General features: G+C 35.6%; 2 protein-coding genes and 1 long non-coding RNA gene across 4 annotated transcripts in view; 2 read left to right on the plus strand and 1 right to left on the minus strand.

Moving 5' to 3' along the window:
• The window catches only part of LOC135837181 (uncharacterized), a 94,943-nt gene that overhangs the window by 63,342 nt on the left and 12,659 nt on the right, over positions 1–18,942 (minus strand). The window lies entirely within an intron of this gene.
• On the plus strand, positions 435–13,045 carry LOC135837160 (esterase E4-like). Of its 2 annotated transcripts, XM_065352342.1 has the most exons (10): positions 436–723; positions 6,990–7,127; positions 7,295–7,454; positions 7,547–7,732; positions 7,842–8,050; positions 11,506–11,671; positions 11,766–11,938; positions 12,081–12,240; positions 12,310–12,448; positions 12,527–13,045. In XM_065352342.1, exons 1-10 carry the CDS (start codon positions 583–585, stop codon positions 12,699–12,701), a joined length of 1,647 nt encoding a protein of 548 aa, XP_065208414.1. In that variant the 5' UTR covers positions 436–582; the 3' UTR covers positions 12,702–13,045. The 2 variants fall into 2 exon arrangements, with proteins under 2 accessions (XP_065208415.1, XP_065208414.1); XM_065352343.1 differs by lacking the exon at positions 6,990–7,127 and having other exon boundaries at positions 435–723.
• On the plus strand, positions 13,177–18,831 carry LOC135837175 (vesicular glutamate transporter 1-like). Its single transcript, XM_065352366.1, has 10 exons — positions 13,177–13,706; positions 13,799–13,973; positions 14,123–14,353; positions 17,199–17,373; positions 17,482–17,615; positions 17,701–17,821; positions 17,908–18,041; positions 18,117–18,259; positions 18,390–18,510; positions 18,607–18,831. The coding sequence occupies exons 1-10, from the start codon at positions 13,672–13,674 to the stop codon at positions 18,775–18,777; spliced, it is 1,440 nt and encodes a 479-aa protein (XP_065208438.1). The 5' UTR covers positions 13,177–13,671; the 3' UTR covers positions 18,778–18,831.

Here is an 18,942-nt window from a genome sequence, read left to right on the forward strand (position 1 = left end):
GAAGGAAGGTAAAGATGTGAAAAGTTGGGACTTATTTCCCACAAACAATACCTATAAAAATCTAACGTTTCTTACGTGAACTTCACTAGAAAAAAAAACCACTATGAGTAACAAGGATCGAGGGTAACTATGGTCAGATAACTTCCAATTTGAAAAAATTCAATTTAAAATTTAAAATTTTCATATGTATTAATTATTTTTCTTCGTTTCGACTCAAACAGCTGTTATTCGTAAAAAAAATTTACTACCTACAGTGAAGAAAAATATTTGTAAAAAAAAATGTCACTCTAATCAACCACACATTTTAAAATTAAAAAAGTGTTCTAATTTATCACTAGCATAAAATATGCATTTTTGGAAAGTCAGGTTCGCCCTTCACTATCAACTCGTTATCATTTTTTTTGGACATCAACTGAAAGAAAAACAACTACATAATAATCATTTATTTAAAAAATTGGGAACATTTCGAAATCACACCATAAAACCTAACATAGTAAAGTCAAGATAGTATAACCAAATTTAACCATTAAACTCGCGTACTACTCCTTTGCTTGTTCATGTTTTGAGAAATTCGCCCGAAAAATGTTCGGAAAAGTGATCGTAACTGTGAAAGAAGGTAACATACTCGGATTTAAAAGAAAAACGTATTATTCTGGAGTAGAGTTCTACACGTTTCTTGGAGTACCTTACGGACAATCAACCGCTGGCTCGGCTCGTTTCGAAGTAATTTACGAATAATTTATTCTATGTTTTCACAGCAGTAGGTAATTAGGTATCAACTAGCGTGGCATACCTACCTTTTCTACATTGCAAAATTTTGAACATCCTGGTTTAAAAAAAATGATGATTTTGAACACTCGTAAGTAGTAATCTACCTACATATGAAAAAAAATGAATATATCGCACCATTTTTTCATTTTTCGATACTAGAAATTTTTAACAAGGCGTCTTACAAGATTTCAAAATGAAAAAGCAGGGCTCCAACACAACTTTAGTCAGCACATTTGTCAAACACTTTACAAGAGGGAAGGAGGCTCAACATTTTACACGTTATAATTTGTCGCTTTTTCAATGTCTTTGGACATTACAAGTACATATTTGGAGAGGGGATGACGTGTCAAAAATTATTTCACCATTTGAATTGCTCATAAACGAAGCATTCTGCAAGCTTTTCGTGATTTTTTATTGGAAAAGGAAGAGAGATTTTTTGGAGAACGGGGGGGGGGGGAGGAAGGCGGATTAAAAATATTTTTACAAGGCTCGCAGGTACTGCATATTTATCAAAAAAAAAACAAAAACAAAAACAAAAACACTTGAGTAACCAAAAGTAAACGAAAACGTGACAAAATAAGAGTAAGATAATATGCATACAAAATCACTAAGAAAAATACAACATCAAGAAGCACAAATGGGAACAGAAAGTTCAACAATTTTACAACTTTTTGATTGCAAAAAGCAAGATTTATCAGCAAAAAGCAGGACTTCTTGAAATTAGTTATTGGCAAAAAAGTTGCACTTTTCAGCAATTTCAGACAAAATAGAGAGAATTAAAATGATTTTTGAAAAAAAAAGTGAACAACTTCAGCAGTTTTGCTGAAAGGCAAGAAAATTTTTTTTTGTTATTTTTGCCAAAGGAAAGAAGTTTTGGTAACTTCTGCTAGAAAAGCAAGACTTTGATAATTGCAAAGCAAAAAACAGTGGTACTTTTTTTTAAGCAATTATGAATGAAAAAATTATGCCTTTCTTGCCATTTTTGCACAAAAAGCAAGACTTTTTCCAGTTAGTTACATGACATGTGCAGGGTTCTCTCCAGTGAGAGTACTCTATTTATTTTTTATAATATCTATGACTAAGTCTTGAGGCTTTAACTGATGGATGTTTCTTTGCTCTGGTCTTGTTTTGTGTGTTTTCAACTTGAGAAATTCTTTTATCCATTTTTTTTTAAGCAGTTCCCAAATGTCTTTTAAGCTTGCCTGCCCTTGTAGTTCCACTGGTTCATTCGATTCATCCGTGTTATTCTTTGGAAGGTTTCTTTTGACAGTTTTGGCTTGTTCAGGTTTCTGAGTTGTTATCTGCTCCTGGCTTTGAGTGGTCCTTTGCTTGACAGTTGACACGATCAATTACTGTCATCTTTGGTTTATATATAGCAGCAATCTTGGCTTGGTATACTGAACACCCTCTCCAGTTGGCTGTATGATCACCATCACAACTGGCACACTTGGCTGGGTGTTTTTTCTTCTTCCTACATTGGTTTGTTTCATGGTCTAATCCACACTCAACGCATTTGGGTTTCCTTGCACCGTATTTGTTGGTATGACCAACCTGCTGGCAGTTTTTACATTGAGGTAACTCCCTCTTTTTTGCTGGAGGTTTCTGCCTTCACTTTAGGGTGCAACAAGAACCCCCTTTCATAAATGGTCTTGTTGTTTTCTTTTGGGCTAAGATATACATAAAAGAGTGGTAATGCCACCTGCCACCTTATATGATTTCTTACTCATGATTGAAAAGAAATTGAAAAGTTTTGGAATTTTGGACAAAAAACGACGATTTTTCATAATTTTTGGGAAAAAACAATTTTTTTTCAACATCATCATCAATCATCATCATGGAACTTTGACCCAGTGAGCTGTTCAGCCCATCTTAGAAACTGTAGAAGAATTGCTCGCCAATGTGTCATCAAGTTTTGTCTTCGGTCTTCCTCTGCTCCTCCTGCCTGTTTAAGTGTATTCTTTGACTTATCAAGGGAACCGTTCGTCGGGCATTTTATCAACGTGTCTTCGCCATTTCTTTCTGTAATCTTTCACTCGTCCAATGATTGGCTCTGCTCCTAGCTCCTTCAGGATGTCTTCATTCTTTTTCCTATCGTGTCTCATATATCCTGCTGTGGCTCCCATGAATCTTGTTTCCGCTGCAGTTACTCTGCTTTTTATATATTTTCTCATCATCACTGTTTTGCTTCCATACAACAGCAATGGTCTTGCCAGCGTATTGTATTTTCTTATTCAAGTTTCAGCTTTGACTTTTCTTGGAGGGACAGCTTGGTTTATCACCCTGCTTACTGATCTTAAGTTGTACATTGATTGATCTCTCCTTCATAAGATAGCTCTCACCCAAGATACTTCTAGCTTCTGACTTGTTCCACTGGCAGTCCATTTGCAACAATTTTACTGCATATTTGCTCTTTCCCCTCAAAGGCCATCACCTTTGTTTTTGACAACAAGATTCTCATTCCATATTTATCTGCTACTTTCTGAAGGTTGTACATCTCTCTCTGCAAGTCACCTGCATTGTCAGCAAAGACCACCCTATTGACAATTTCAAGTGGCAGAATGCTAGCAACAGTGCTAGCATGAACATGCTAGCACTGGTTGCACCATTTTGAACACCTTTCCTAGCATATCTGCTAGCATACTGTTGCCAGCACAATGCTAGGAAAATGGTACTAGCACCATGCTAGCAGCATTTTTCTAGCATTATGCTAGCGATGGTTTGCTAGCAGATATGCTAGTAAAGGTGTTCAAAATGGTGCCATTGGTGCTTGCATAGTCATGCTAGCATATTTCCAGCATATGCTGGCATACAACTGGCATAATTCTAGCAGGGGGACTAGCATTATACTAGCGTCAGTTTGCTAGCAGATACGCTAGTGCAGGTGTTCAAAATGGTGCTAATGGTGCTAGCATGATCTTGCTAGCTTTTTGCTATCATATGCTAGCATGTGTATAATATGTAGAATGCTAGAAGTTTATTAATTTCCTTATAAAAGAATAGGGTATATTTTTAATTATGGTACGTTTCCCAAGAATATCCAAAAATGGGCAATTGCCCTACAATGCTAGTTTAGAACTAGCACTGCACTAGCATCTTGTGCTAGTATAAGCTGAGTGATTAGTTTGCCAACTTCACTCTTCTTAATTTAAACAGGAAACTGTATTGAGCTTATATTCGACTTGACTACATACTTCATCTAAGAGAAGTTAAGTGTATCATATTAAAGAACAACGCTAGCAATTTGCTAGCATTATGCTAGCACTTGACTGCTAGCACCTGGATAAGAAGTCTTTTAACGAAAATCCAGCACCATGCTAGTACTTTGACTGCTAGCTTTACCAAGGTTAGAATAGCGCTAGCAGTAGACTAGTGCAAGTTTACCTGTGATTGTATTTCTAGCATGTAACTAGCAGATTGCTAGCATGCCTTTTGCTAGTTCACCTCATGCTAGCACCATTACAGGGTGCTAGCAATGCACTAGCAATATGCTAGTAGTGACTGCTAGCTTTACTCGGTGGTTATGCTGCTAGCATGTAACCAGCAAATTGCTGGCCTGTCTTTTGCTAGTTCACCGCATGCTAGCATCATACCAGTTCAATGCTAGGATGAATTTTCCAATAAAATGTCTGCTGGCAAAGTGCTAAGTGCTAACACCATTCTAACTGGTAATCTGCTAGTTGATTCCATGGTAGCACCGTGCTTAAAATTGTTAATAAGATAATTATTCTCCTAGGATTAATTAGTGCATGGCTAGTGTACTTTTTACTAGATCATATCATGCTAGCAACATGGTAGCTTTATGCTAGGAGAAACTACCAGCATCGCTCGGTAATTATGATGCTAGGATATAACTAGCATGTTGCTAGCATACATTGTGCTAGCTCATCTCAGGCTAGTATTATGCTAGCAGGAACTGCTGGGATCACTCGATAATTATGGTGCTGGGTTTTAACTAGCATATCCCTAGCATACATTTTGCTAGATAATCTCGCATTAGCAATATGATAGCATCGTGCTAGCAGGGACAACTGGCATTTCTAGGCAATTATGAGGCAAGGGGTTGACTAGCACATTGCTCGCATACATTTTTCTAGCTCACCCCATGCTAGCGATATGATAGCATCATGCTAGTATGAACTGCTAGCATCACTTGGTAATTAAGGGGCAAGGTTTTAACTAGCATATTGCTAGCATGCATTGTGCTAGCTCATCTCATACTAGATATATGATAGCATTTTGCTAGCGTGAAATGCTAGCTTCATTCGGTAGTTATGTTGCTAGCATGTAGCTAGCTCATTGCTAACATACTTCTTGCTAGTTTGTATCATGCTAGTAATAAGCTGGCATTTTGCTAGCATGTTATGCTAGTTCATTTCATGCTAGCATAACGCTAGTATCATGCTAGTTTCCTGCTACTCATGCTAGGTGGGTGCTACTAATGCTAGCATTCTGCTAGTAAAATTGTCAATAGGGCACCTGATCATCAGCAAATAACAAGGTACTGACATTGGTGTCATTGACGTCTAGACCTTTGGCTTGGTTTTTATGTCGTCAAAGTAGGTAGTAGGTACATGTTGAACAGGCTACACAACATTGGGCATCCTTGTCTTACTCCTCTTCATATCTTCTTTGCTTCTGACATGTTTCTGGATCTTATGCTTATTACATTACCCAGGTATATTTCTTCAATTAAGTGTACCACAAGGGACACTCAAAAAGTGAGGTTCCCATACCGGGCATTTGTGTAAAAATGAACAAAAACAAAATGTTGAAAAATTGTTTGATTCTCTGAACTTTCTACATTATTTTGATATAATCACTTTTAAGATTAACCGGGTGTATTTCTTCAATTAAGTGTACCACAAGGGACACTCAAAAAGTGAGGTTCCCATCCCATACCGGGCATTTGTGTAAAAATGAACGAAAACAAAATGTTGAAAAATTGTTTGATTCTCTGAACTTTGTACATTATTTTGATATAATCACTTTTAAGATTGAAGCCATTTAAATCTCCTGCCTGCGTTTTTATGTCGTGTAAGAGCAGATTTTCACCCAACTGGGCAATCGACATTATAGAAGTTGGATGGCAATTTATCAAGGATTATCATCGCAAAGCTGATTTTCAAATGTGCAAATGGTTTCAATCTTGAAAGTGATTATATCAAAATAATGTAGAAAGTTCAGAGAATCAAACAATTTTTCAACATTTTGTTTTCGTTCATTTTTACACAAATGCCAGGGATGGGAACCTTACTTTTTGAGTGCCCCTCATATTTGTTCATTCACTTTGATTTTCCTCAGGATTTCGAACAACTTCTTCCTTTGAACTGAATCATATGCCTTCTCCAGATCAACATAGCACATGTGGGTTTCTAGGTTGTACTCTTGTCTCTTCTCCATCAGCAGCTTTGTTGCATATACTCCATCAAATGCAAGTCTTTGCACTATATTTCTTTTCAAAATCCATTTTGGCATTCCAATATTATTGGCTCCGCATGATTCTCGATTCTTCTCGCTAGCATGTTTGCAAGTACCTACATATTTTGTAAACAGCAGTTAGTAGGCTTATTCCACAGTAGTATGTTGGGTTTTTTTGGTCTACTTTTTTGAAAATGGGTAAGTATTACAATTGCTGTATGGAAGTTTTTGGGTATGGTAGCACCTGATGGTATTTTATTGTAGAAAGCTGACAGTCTCTTCTCAATGGTTACTGTGGCATTCTTGAATAAGTCTGTTGGTAACTCATCGCTGCCTGGGGCTTTTCCATTTCTGGAGGTTCATATTTTCAAGTAAAAAAGCAGGACTTTCAGACTTTGTGTAGTTTCAGAATTTTTTGTTTGAATACTGTGCAATTTTTATTTTTTTAAACAAAAAACGAAACTATTTTGTAACTTTGACAAAAGGTGAGATTTTTCTTCACTTTTGGCAATTTTGGACAAAAGTGAGACTTCATCCCTTGGAGGTTCTCCAAGTTTCCATGTAGCGGAAACAAATTTCTTTGAAATCTATCTTCTAAAGACTATATTTTATACACCATTTTTTTCACCAGCTAGGAAGGGAGGTGATGGACAACAACATTTCTTAAGAATTCCATAAAAAAGAAAATGAATAGAAACTTTGAAGCCTATTTAAAAAAAAAAAACAAAACAGGACATTTTGGTAAAAATAGTAACACAATCAAACTGTAGATATCCGAATAATTATTAAAACATAAACAGGATCCAGTCAAAGTGAAACCATGGAAAAAAGTCTTGAATGCGACAGTTGAGAAGGGAGGCTGCAAGCAATATGCCATATGGAAAAAAAAAATACAAGGTTCGGAAGATTGCTTGTATAATAACATTTATACGCCGAAGGTAACGGTCAACTTCTCTTAACTAGATAGAATTACATACACACAGATTACACATAGATAATGGAGAATCGATCCGAAATTTAAAAAAAAATCAATAGTAAATCGATTTAGAATTGATGAATGTCAATTTGTGTAGCAGTTCACTAATGATTGTTTATGGGGTTGCAGTTACCATCGGAAGGAGAGCCTTTGAAAGCAGTCATGGTGAATGTTCACCCAGGAGGACTTTTTCACGGTTCGCCGGATCCGTCCTACTTCGGAAATCCTGGCTACATAATGCACAAAGATGTAGTATACGTATGTCTCGCATATCGATTATACATTTTAGGTGAACGAACAATAAGATATAAGGCAAAATGTTGTTTCATCTGGCAATAAGTTACGCTAATATTCCAATCAACAAACATGCTTTGCTTTCAGGAGCGTTGAACTTGCACATGGAAAACTGTTCAGGTAATCAAGGTTTGAAAGATGCAATACTTAGTCTAGAGTGGATCAAAGACAACATCAGTGCGTTTGGAGGTGATCCCAATAATATAACCTTGATGGGCAGCAGCAGCGGTGCTGCACTGGTTCATGCTATACTGTTGTCACCTTTGGCCAAAGGTATCTCCTAAGACGTTTCACAACTTTTACTTGAAAGCAACACAAATCACATTCATTTGTGTTCATTACTACTTAGATAAGTATATCAGTGACAATATTGTTTCTACAGGTTTATTCCATAAAGCGATTCTCATGGGAATGTATGCATTTAGTCCAGTTATGATTACACCACGTGATCATGTATCCATAGCTTATGATTTAGCCATAAAGCTCGGTTATGACGGCGAACCGACAAATCATGAAAAGTTGCTCGATTTTTTCAAAAATGTGGACTACAATCGAGTGTTGATGATAAAGCGCGAGCAATTATTTGGCGATGTAAGTCATACTTATAGAACAGTTTCCAATTTTCCCCCATTTTTAACAAAAATTTCATCAAGAGGATTCGTACTTTCGATTTCGCTCAAATTTTTTTTCACAATATCTACCCACTCAATAAGTAAGAAACCCGCAATCAGTTTGGTCCCAGCCCTCTGAGGGGGCGGGTGGGGGGCTTCCATTATTTTCACATTGTCTCGAGGAACTCAACATCAGCAACGCATTACTCCAATAAAACCATGACACTTTGATCAAAACTGATTTCACAGTTCGAAAGGGCATTGCACTCTGAACTTTTTAAGCATTTTGAAATGGCGCTGTAAGCGGGAGCTACGATCTAAAATTCTTAAAAAATTTCCATGAATGCACCTTTTGATGTTTTTTTGAAATATTCAATTTTCGAGATGGGATCTTTTAATGGAGAGGAGCACCCTTTCACCCAAATTTGGGTGAAACTTTAAAAAAAAAATCTGGGGCATGCGAAATATCGAATTGTATGTTTTTAATGACGCTGAACACGAGTATGACGTCAGATTTTTGATTGGACTTCATCCACGGCCCCTAGCACCCCCCCCCCTCAATGGAGTAAAAGTTCAAAAAAGTGTTTTGTACGTGCGACACATGGAAAAGTATGTTTTTGGTGACGCTGAACATGAATATGACGTCAGATTTTTGGTTGGACCCACCCACGGCCCCCAACACCTCTCCAAAGGGGGTAACCTAGAAAAAAATTGGTTTCATTCGTGTGACACACGAAATAGTATGTTTACGATATCGCTGAACGCGAATTTAGCCTTAGTTCTTCAAATTGACCTCACCAATGGCTCCCAGAAGCTCCCCCCAAATTCGTCAAAGTCCAAAAATTTGTTGGGGGCCGTGGATGGGGTCCAATCAAAAATCTGACGTCATATTCGTGTTCAGCGTCATCAAAAGCATACTATTCCATGTGTCGCACGAACAAACCCCTATTTTGAACTTTTACCCCACATTTGGGGAAGTTCTGGAGACAGCAGATGGGGACCAATCAAAAATCTGACGTCATATTCGTGTTCAGCGTCACCGAAAACATATAATTATATATATTACATCGCCCAGATTTTTTTCCCGAAAGTTTTGCCCAAAATTGGGGGAGGGGTGCTCCCCTCCATCAAAGATCCCATTTCAAAAATCAAATATTTCGAAAATGCATCAAAAAGTACATTCATGGCAATTTTTCAGAATTTTAAATGGTAGCTCCCACTTACATCAGCAGCGCCATTTCAAAATTTGAACTTTCAACTTTTGAAATGCTTAATAAGTTCAGAATGCAACGCCCTTTCGAACTGTGAAATCAGTTTTGATCAAAGTGTCATGGCTTTGGAAGAATGCCTTGCTGAAGTTGAGTTCCTCGAGACAATGTGAGCCCATTTTCGTAAATCTTTTCATTATACGAGTAGGTATTTCTTATCTAATTTATGCTTAATTAATAATTAATTCTTGTTCTGGACAAACTGACTTCAAAAATGAATTTAGAAAGTCAGTCAAAAGTAATTTTTTGAGTTTGGAGTCAAAACGATTTGAAAACACCTCCTCTCATGAGGCAGTTTTTCATTTTGTTGTATTCAAATTGCGTGTATAAGGCACTTCGAGCTTTTACGTTTTTATTCAATTTTTGAAAACATCTAGAGAGATCGTTCTGTTCCACTTGCTTGTATTTTAAAGTATTAGGAATAAGGGATACACAGTGGGCTGTGAGCACCCTCGAACGCCTGTAATTTAAAAACTTACAATGAATCTTAATACAATGGTACAATAATATCCTCCCTTTTGTTTTTGGGGTCGCAGAATACGAATTTGACAATATTTTTTTTGTAGGGGTGAGAGGGTGAAGCGGGTGAAAAATTCACAATTTGACAATAATGATGTGTGATAATATCGAAATGTATGTTTTTGAGGGTGTACATCACGAATTTTTTGTAGGGGTGAATGGTGGGGGATGAAGGGGGTGAAAAATTCAAAATTTGACCACAATGTGTGATATGTCAAAATGTATTTTTTTGAGGGTGTAGATCACGAATCTGACAATATTTTTTTCGTAGGGGTGAATTATGGGGGATGAAAGGGGGTAAAAACGGTGAAAATTCAAAATTTGACTATAATGATGTGTGTGATATGTCGAGACGATTGTTTTTGATGTCGCAGAATACGAAACTGGAATTATTTTTTTCGTAGGGGTGAATAGTGGGGGATGAAGGGGGTGAAAAATTCAAAATTTGACCATAATAATGTGTGATATGTCAAAATGTATGTTTTTGAGGGTTTAGATCGCGAATCAGACAATATTTTTTTCGTAGGGGTGAATTATGGGGGATGAAGGGGGGTAAAAACGGTGAAAATTCAAAATTTGACTATAATGATGTGTGTGATATGTCGAAACGATTGTTTTTGATGTCGCAGAATACGAAACTGGAATTATTTTTTTCGTAGGGTGAATAGTGGGGGATGAAGGGGGTGAAAAATTCAAAATTTGACCATAATAATGTGTGATATGTCAAAATGTATGTTTTTGAGGGTTTAGATCACGAATCTGACAATATTTTTTTCGTAGGGGTGAATGGTGGGGAATGGGGGGGGGGGGTGAAAACGGTGAAAAATTCAAAATTTGACCATAATGATGCGTGATATGTCAAAATGTACGTTTTCGATGGTGAAGGAAGGGTGAAGGGTGGGGTTGAAGAATTTCATGTTGGGGAGCCGTCAAAGTCCCAGTAAGAGAAAATTTGAAGCATTTTAACAAAATTCACTATGACTTTTCATTAAAATTGACTGTGGAGGTCGTTGGGTCACTTTCGGTCAAAAATGGCAATTATCTCTATAATCACTTTATAAAAACTGAAATCCAGTAAATTGATGAAAAGAACTTACGAGTACTTTCAGTTGAATTATTCATACTTAGTACATTTCGACATATCACACACCATTACAGTCAAATTTTGAATTTTTCACCGTTTTTACCCCCTTCATACCCCACCATTCGCCCCTACCAAAAAATATTGTCAGATTCGTGATCTACACCCTCAAAAACATACATTTCGACATATCACACATCATTATTGTCAAATTTTGAATTTTTCACCCCCTTCACCCCCTCCCATCATCCCTACAAAAAAAATATTGTCAAATACGTATTCTGCGATCCCAAAAACATAAGGGAGGATATTATTGTATCATTGATTACAGGCGTTTTGAGGGTGCTCACAGCCCACTGTAGGATGCAGGAAGGGAGCGATCCTGAATTGGAACAGCTCAAGAACTGCGACGATGCCACCAACGTAGGAATTTCTGAAACCTCTCATTTTGTTTCGGCGGGACTTCAAAAGTTTTAGGGCGTGATACTGCTTACTTTTACATCTTTATTTTAATGTCCTCCTAAAAGTATGTGAATCCTCAATCATGTTGCGATAACATTTGTTTAGATTACAACGGATGTTTTTCCTGTTTCGGTGTTCGCGACTACTCCAGAACTGAGAGAAAGTTCACCTTTACCCGCATCGCTAGAGAAACTCATTCCATGGACAAATCGTGTGCCGATAATGATTGGATTTTGCGAAAAAGAAGCTTGTATGACTCTTTTAAGACACGGTGATATGTACATTCCATCAAAAAACAAAAACAACAACAATTCAAAACTCGCAAAGGATGAACTAACACGTATTTTTGTTGTCCGACTGTATAGAAGATTTCAAGAAATCAATCAGCACCGCTTTTGGCAAAATTATTCAACAGAATTCTTGGGGATGGGGAGCTTTTTTGGATGATTGCGAGCTGAAACTAGTTCAAAAAGAAGTGGATGCGTTCTATTTAGCTGGAAAGTCTATAGAAACTGCGTCGCTAACAGTTTTATGCGATGTATGTACGAGTAATATTATTCTATAATTATTCTGAACGTTTTACAAAGAAATGTGGTGTCTATAGTTGCACTTCTGTGATGGGGGAAGGGATCGTGTAAGTAACCCACATCGAAATAACCCAAGGATCCTTTCGTTCTCAGATTTTAACAGATGCTGCCATGTCTGACGTTTATGGTTCATTAATAAACGTTTTATCGGAAGATCATCTTTCGCCGGTATATGTATACAATTTTCTTTACGATGGTGAATTAGATCCAATGAAAGCCAGAATAAATGCGCGACTGCAAACGGAACTAAAAGGTGATTTTTTTCTCCATGAAGTTCAATAATAATTTAAATAACGTAAATTTAATGGATGTATACGTTCAGGAACGTGCCATGCTGCCGACTACGGCTACTGGCATCATTATGAAGAACTCGTCTGCAGAGACATGTGCAACTTGAGGCCGAACGATCGAAGAACAATCGACACGCTTACAAGCCTATTGACTAGTTTCGCTAAAACATCGTGAGTTTGGAAATACTTAATGCAGCAAAAATGAAACGAAAACATTTGCCCGAATGTTTACTTTGGAATTTTTTTCAGAAATCCTAATTATGAAGAAATGGAAGTCGAATGGAAACCTACAACTCTCGCACATCCGAGTCATTTAATCATCGACGAGAAGCTAGAAGTCAGAGACCAGCTACTAAATGGCGAACGAATGCAATTTTGGCACAGCTTGAAGAATAAATTTCAGAAAAATTACAAAAATGTATGAATAAAATGTTGGGATGAGGAACGAATTGTATTTTATGAATACTTAGCAAAAACTGAAATAAAATTTTTAAAAAAAATAATAAAAAAAAACTAGACCCATAAACAACCGTTTCTTTGAACACGATGAAAATGGTAATGACCTAGGTTATTTCTCTATAATCGTTGTTTGTGACGTCACATTTCGCAATTAAAATTATCTCGAGTAATGTGCAAATAATTATGATTATATAACTCGACACAGCTATCATATGTAATGAACATCAAATTAAAATCGATTCGCAAAATTAACTAGGATTAAAAAGAAAACGAGTGTACGATAACCTATTAAATTTTTAAGATCTTGTTGTTGATTTTCTTCCAATTAATTTTTTTCATTATCTACATTTGAGACATTTCACTAGCTGGATCTTTACTGGACATGACTAGTTTACAGAAAGGTAATGAAATGATACAATATATGTAAGTACATATGTATATCCTTCTAATGTTACAAAAAACTTTCCACTACGAAACAATTATATCTTTAATTCTTTACGAATATTGATTACCGAACACCTACGATGAAAGAGTCACCCGATAGCTTATATCCGGATCTACTCGTACAATAATTAGAGAGAAAAAATTAAAAAATTACCTAAAAAGAACTTTAAATACGTAGGTATTCGTACTAGGTACACATTTTCTGGAACTTATATTGTTACCTACGTAATTAGATCGTCATACCTACTTCTGCTATGAAGAAGGTGGTTAATGAATAAAAAAGTAATTTTACACGTAAAACAAAGAAGAATGCTTATCACAAAATTTAACACTAAAAAAACATCGTTTATATAAACTCAATTGTGTACGATTCGAGATATTAGACCGGCGTGAAAATTAATTGCACAGAAAGTACCTAGACCTACATACACGTACCTCTTAAAATCACTCTAAGAAATGTGACATGAAGAAGTTCAATTCTATTCAACAAAATGTTACCAAATCAGCAGATGCAGAATCAAAACGGGTAAATTGTGTAGAAACTTATCTATTAAATTATTATTTTTAAACGAGGAGAAAAATATTTTTTTTAAATTTTATACCTCTTTAATATTTTAGAAAAGTACGAAGCAACGTTACACCTTCGATATGGTTTTCGAAACGTTTTTTCGTCGCCATTGTGATGTTTCTATGTTATGCAAATACAAATATGGTAATGATTAATATCAACATAGCCATCGTTGAGATGGTATCAGATAAAGTGATCGTATCAGGAAACCAGACCACCGTACAAGTAAAAGAAATGAAAATGACTAAATAGTAATTACCTACCTACCTACCTACCTACCTATGTATTTTTAGACCATTCATAACGTATACCATACTTACCTAAGTTTCCTTGCCCATTTAAACTGATTTTCATTTCAATTTTTATTTTACTAGCCAGCTGAATTCCAATGGGATCCATTCGCAGTCAGTATAATTTCGAGTATATATTTCTACGGAGGATTGTTCTCTGTTTTCGGAGGATATTTTGTACAGAAAATGGGAGGTTCGGTGAGCGGTGCTTTTGCCATGACCATCTCTGGCTTATTGACCATGTTACAACCAGCAGCATTATACCTGGATTTTCGAGTGTTTTTGACATTTCGCTTATTAAACGGTTTTTTTGCGGTAGGTGATCAGATGATCGCACACGATAGATTATTATACTTACACACTGATAATGAGTTTTTCTGCGTTTTTCAGTTGTTTTGAGACAAATTTTAAACCCTCATCAACACGCGTGTAAAATTTTGGGAAATCTACAATCGAATGATAAAAAAGGTGCCTGGTTAGCACGATAACCATTTGCACGATAACACGTGGCTTAGTAACGGTAGTTTAGGTGGTAAGCACAGCATTTTTCAACCAATAAAAAAGGTTGTAAGCCCGATAATTTTCATTGATAAACACGATATTTTTCATTGATTAGCACGATATTTTTCATTGACAAAAGAAAACGCTGGCACACAGTGGGACAGACTCATTGTTTAAGGTGTCAAAAATCATATTTCAGAAATGTATTCAAATTTGGACGTCAATCTTTTAGAGACACAGGTATTTCGAGGCGCACTGAATTCATTTTTGTCGTTATTTTGGTTCGAATCTCAAATGGGGGCCCCAGGAGGAGGGTGCAAAGGGGTAAATATTTTGGAAAAGTCGGGTGGCGGGGTATCGATACGTACGTTTTTGGGCTCCAGAATTCATTTTTGACGTTATTTTGGTTCGAAACCCAAATGGGACCTCAGGAGGGGGTGCAAAGTGGTGAATCTATGAAAAAGTCGAGTAGGGTATTGATATGTACGTTTTTTGGGCTCCAGAATTCATTTTTGACGTTATTTTGGTTCGAACCCCAAATGGGGCCCAGAAGGGGGTGCAAAGGCCATCGAATAGGTAAAAAAATAGAATTTTTCGTAATTTCATTGAAAATCTGTGATCTTTCCAAGTCCAATTAGGGGAGAATCGGTACATTTCGAGAAAAAGTATTAGGCTCAGGTGAAAATTTACCGAATTTCAACTCTCCCTTGGCAGCAAAATCCATCCCATTGGGTCAAAAACATAAACGAGGTCGTCCGGCGTTATCTCGTAAAGCTTTATTGAAATAGGTACCTACTACACTTCATTTTTTATTCACTCGCGAAAATCTTATACTTTTTGTCGTTCGTTTATCCTTATTTATCGTTCATTCTGTCAAAAACATCTCGTGGAAATTGTTTATTTTTTATTGTTCTTACTATCATATATATCGTGGATACCACCTAATTTATCGTTCGTTTTTTAAGAAATCGTGCAATACATTTTTTTATTGTGAAATACACTTTTTTATCGTGCAATCCTCTTTTTCATCGTGAATAGTTATTTATCGTGATAACCCACTACTGTTATCGTGCTAACCTCCATTTTTAAAATAACGATAAATTGCACCCTGAAATTTTTTGATTGTGATTTTTTCACTCCCGTCTAAAAATTAATATTAATCTTCCAAAATTGAAATTAAGCTGCGCCGAAAAACTCCCCAAGTTATCAAAAAATGAAAAAAATTCAAAAACAGAAAATAGTTTTTGAAATTTACAATTTTTAATTAAGATTCAATAATTTTTATCTTCACTCAACATATGACGTAAAAATAGAACTTGGACCTCTTCAAAAAATGAGAAAAGTTCAAACAGTTGAAAATTTTCGTGTTTTCACATTCTAATCCCTGGATTTAGTCCATTTTCATTTTTCGAAAATGTCCCTCATTATTCTTTGAAAACCTATTGTTCATCTCCTTCGTGTAGCTGAAAATTTTTCCGAGTGATTTTTCAACTCAAAATGTATCACGCACGAGCTTTCTAAAAGATTTTCAAATTTTGGTGAATTTTTTATTAATGATCTGCAAATCGAGTAAATTTTGAAATTCGATTCGAATGCTGAATTTGATTCTTTTAATCTAATGCGAAAATTTTTGAACTGATCTGGAGCTTCCAACAAAAATTAACTTTTTCCCAGCACATAATTTCAAATCACTGCAGAATGCGTTGTAATTAACTTCGAAAGTTGGAAATTTAATCTTGTCTAAAGCTCAATATTTCTAATCGATTAGGGCTATAGTGAATTGCAAATCCAAGACAACTGCTTGAAAAAAGTGTGCCTTTTTTTACAAGTGAAAAATCCCGCATTTGAAAAAAAATCAACTTTTTGAACGATTACTGGTGGAGAAAAGTCAACTATTGCTTGATATTCCAGATAAGACTCAAAAATTACCTCAATTTATTCAGAGATTGTGGGATTTATTCTTTTGTACCAATCATTTTACAAACTCTTTAAAAATTGAAAACTTAATTATTTCTGTCCAAAATTTGGGTCTGAAATACGGATGACGTTACCTTTCAATAGGTCAATTTTTAGCACTGTAAGATTTGATGAGTTGCAAACGTTTTCTTGAAAATGTTGATCGGCCACCAAAGTCAATAAATCGAGAATTTCTTTCAAAAATGAAAAAAATCATTAGAGGAAAAAAAGCTTGTATTGAATTATTTGAAACCAAATAAGTACATTATATTATTCTTCAATTCTCAATGTAGAAATTGAAGAATTTCTTGAAATTTAGATTTTGATCAAGAATTCTTTTCAAAAAAAAAATACCTACCCATCTTTGAATAATATTATTCTTTTATTTTTTTGTAACTGTACGCACAACTGATTTTCAAAAAAAAAAAAAATCAAAAACTTGCTGAGGTTATTGATGCTTTAAAATTCCTCTTAAGGATTTACATACTTGCTCAGAAAAAAATTAGTCTCTGAAGTGCCTCTGAAAATGGAGGTTTTGGCCTTCAGAGTATAAGCTAGGATAATATTCAAATACGAGTATCATACGCTCTTTGAAAATTTGATTTTTGTCATTTTACTTTTCTCGAATTTACAAAACTGGTTGAAAATTCATATCGATGAAATCAATCTCATGTACCGTACCTACTACCTACTTATGTTTCAGAATTGCTTCTTCTTAAGCGCAGCTGAAATATACTCGCGATGGATTCCAAGAAAAGAAAGATCTACGTTAATTTCATTCAGCTACATGGGAATAAATTTTAGTTCAGTGATCTCCTATCCTCTATTCGGATACATGGCTGACCGATTAGGCTGGCAAATGGTATTTTACGTTTCAGGTAGTAAATAAGTGTAACTTGAAATTCATCTCATTCACACATTCGAAAAAAAGACATAATTTTTCGACACTCTGTGCTTATTCTGACTTTCATAATATACCTACGCAGGTATGATATCGATAGCTTCATCTTTACTTTGCTTCATTATCGTGAAAAATCAACCATCTCAAGACAAATGGATTTCTACGGAGGAGCTTCGTTATATCCTTGATGGAATTGACAATCGTAGTACTTCGAAAACAGTAATGCAGACAAAAATATTGTGCATAAAACTAGAATAATGTGAGCTGAGCATAAAACTTCAGATGATGACTTACCTACTTTCAGATTTCTCATCCTTACAAAAAAATTTTATCATCAGGGGCTGTTTGGACACTGTGTCTAGCAAAGTTTTCATTATTATGGCAAGAGAATATTACAAGCGGATGTTTACCTTTGTACATAAAAGGTGAGCAAACAACAATTCAAAACCAATAATTCACATACGCAGTAATTATTAAACAAAATAAAAAAAATGTTTGCATGAAATTTCAGATATGACTGGAAAAAGTACCGATCAAATTGGCGTCCTTTCATCAATTCCAAAAATTTCCACAATCGTTATATATCCACTTGCCGGAGCATTGCTGGATTATTGGAAAAATAACACTGGAATTCAGCTAACTCGAGTGAGTTTTCTTTCTCATAATTATTCATAGTATCCTACCCAACTAGATAATTGTTTTTGTTCTTCTAAAATATAGATGCACAAAATAGTGATCACTTTTTCATTCCTCTTGGCCAGCGTCTTATTTACGTTATCGGCATTTTTTTCCAATTTCATCATTACTTTGATCATCTTCACTGCGATACAAATCATTGGGTCAATGGCGCCTCCAGTTATTGAGTAAATACAACTTGCAGTTTCCTCGCGATTTCATACTTTAAAATGCAATATAGGGCGAATGAGAGGAAAGCCTTCCTCACCCTATTGCACTTCTTAGTATTTTTTTTCCATTAATGATCACTTTTTGCAGACCAAACATGGTGAATATTGCTCCAAATGACTCGTGCGTTGTAACCGGACTATGTAAGGTTTTCGCATCGCTCAGCATGCTTATTTCGAGAACATTAACAGGTCTCATGACCATCAATCACGTAAGTTTCATCAATAATTGACACACAATCGTCAATAGGTATTTGAAAATGCATTCATACTTGCAAAGCTAAGTCAACTCTCGCTGTTATTTTCAGAGTCTACAAGAATGGAATAACTGTTTTCTTTTGACATCGGTCGTTTTAATAATTGGTACTGCGATATTCAACATGTATGGATCAAGTGAAGCTCAGTCGTGGTCTCTGTCATCAGACGGTCAAGAAGAACGTGATCATTTGATAAACAATAAGAACCGAAATCAAAAATAGGATAATTCGATGTTACGATCTCTTATGTGAAAAATCAAATAAATGCATCAGTAATTCTTGCCAAATTGGATTTTTAGCAATGATTTCTCGTTATCATAAAATTTTTTATTTACGTAGATTTCATAAGATTTAGGAAAATGATCCGAGTATTTCTGAACCTGGGAA

The sequence above is a fragment of the Planococcus citri genome, chromosome 2 (assembly GCF_950023065.1).
Source record: "Planococcus citri chromosome 2, ihPlaCitr1.1, whole genome shotgun sequence".
In the NCBI taxonomy this organism is placed as follows: domain Eukaryota; kingdom Metazoa; phylum Arthropoda; class Insecta; order Hemiptera; family Pseudococcidae; genus Planococcus; species Planococcus citri.

Excerpts from the sequence above, each read along its gene's own strand:
- LOC135837160 (XM_065352342.1), top strand. The coding sequence starts at position 583 with ATGTTCGGAAAAGTGATCGTAACTGTGAAAGAAGGTAACATACTCGGA. Across the intron at positions 12,241-12,309 it reads ACTGCAAACGGAACTAAAAG|GAACGTGCCATGCTGCCGAC; the intron begins GTGATTTTTTTC and ends GTATACGTTCAG. Across the intron at positions 12,449-12,526 it reads ACTAGTTTCGCTAAAACATC|AAATCCTAATTATGAAGAAA; the intron begins GTGAGTTTGGAA and ends AATTTTTTTCAG.
- LOC135837175 (XM_065352366.1), top strand. The coding sequence starts at position 13,672 with ATGTTACCAAATCAGCAGATGCAGAATCAAAACGG. Across the intron at positions 13,974-14,122 it reads GAAACCAGACCACCGTACAA|CCAGCTGAATTCCAATGGGA; the intron begins GTAAAAGAAATG and ends TTATTTTACTAG. Across the intron at positions 18,042-18,116 it reads CTGGAATTCAGCTAACTCGA|ATGCACAAAATAGTGATCAC; the intron begins GTGAGTTTTCTT and ends TCTAAAATATAG.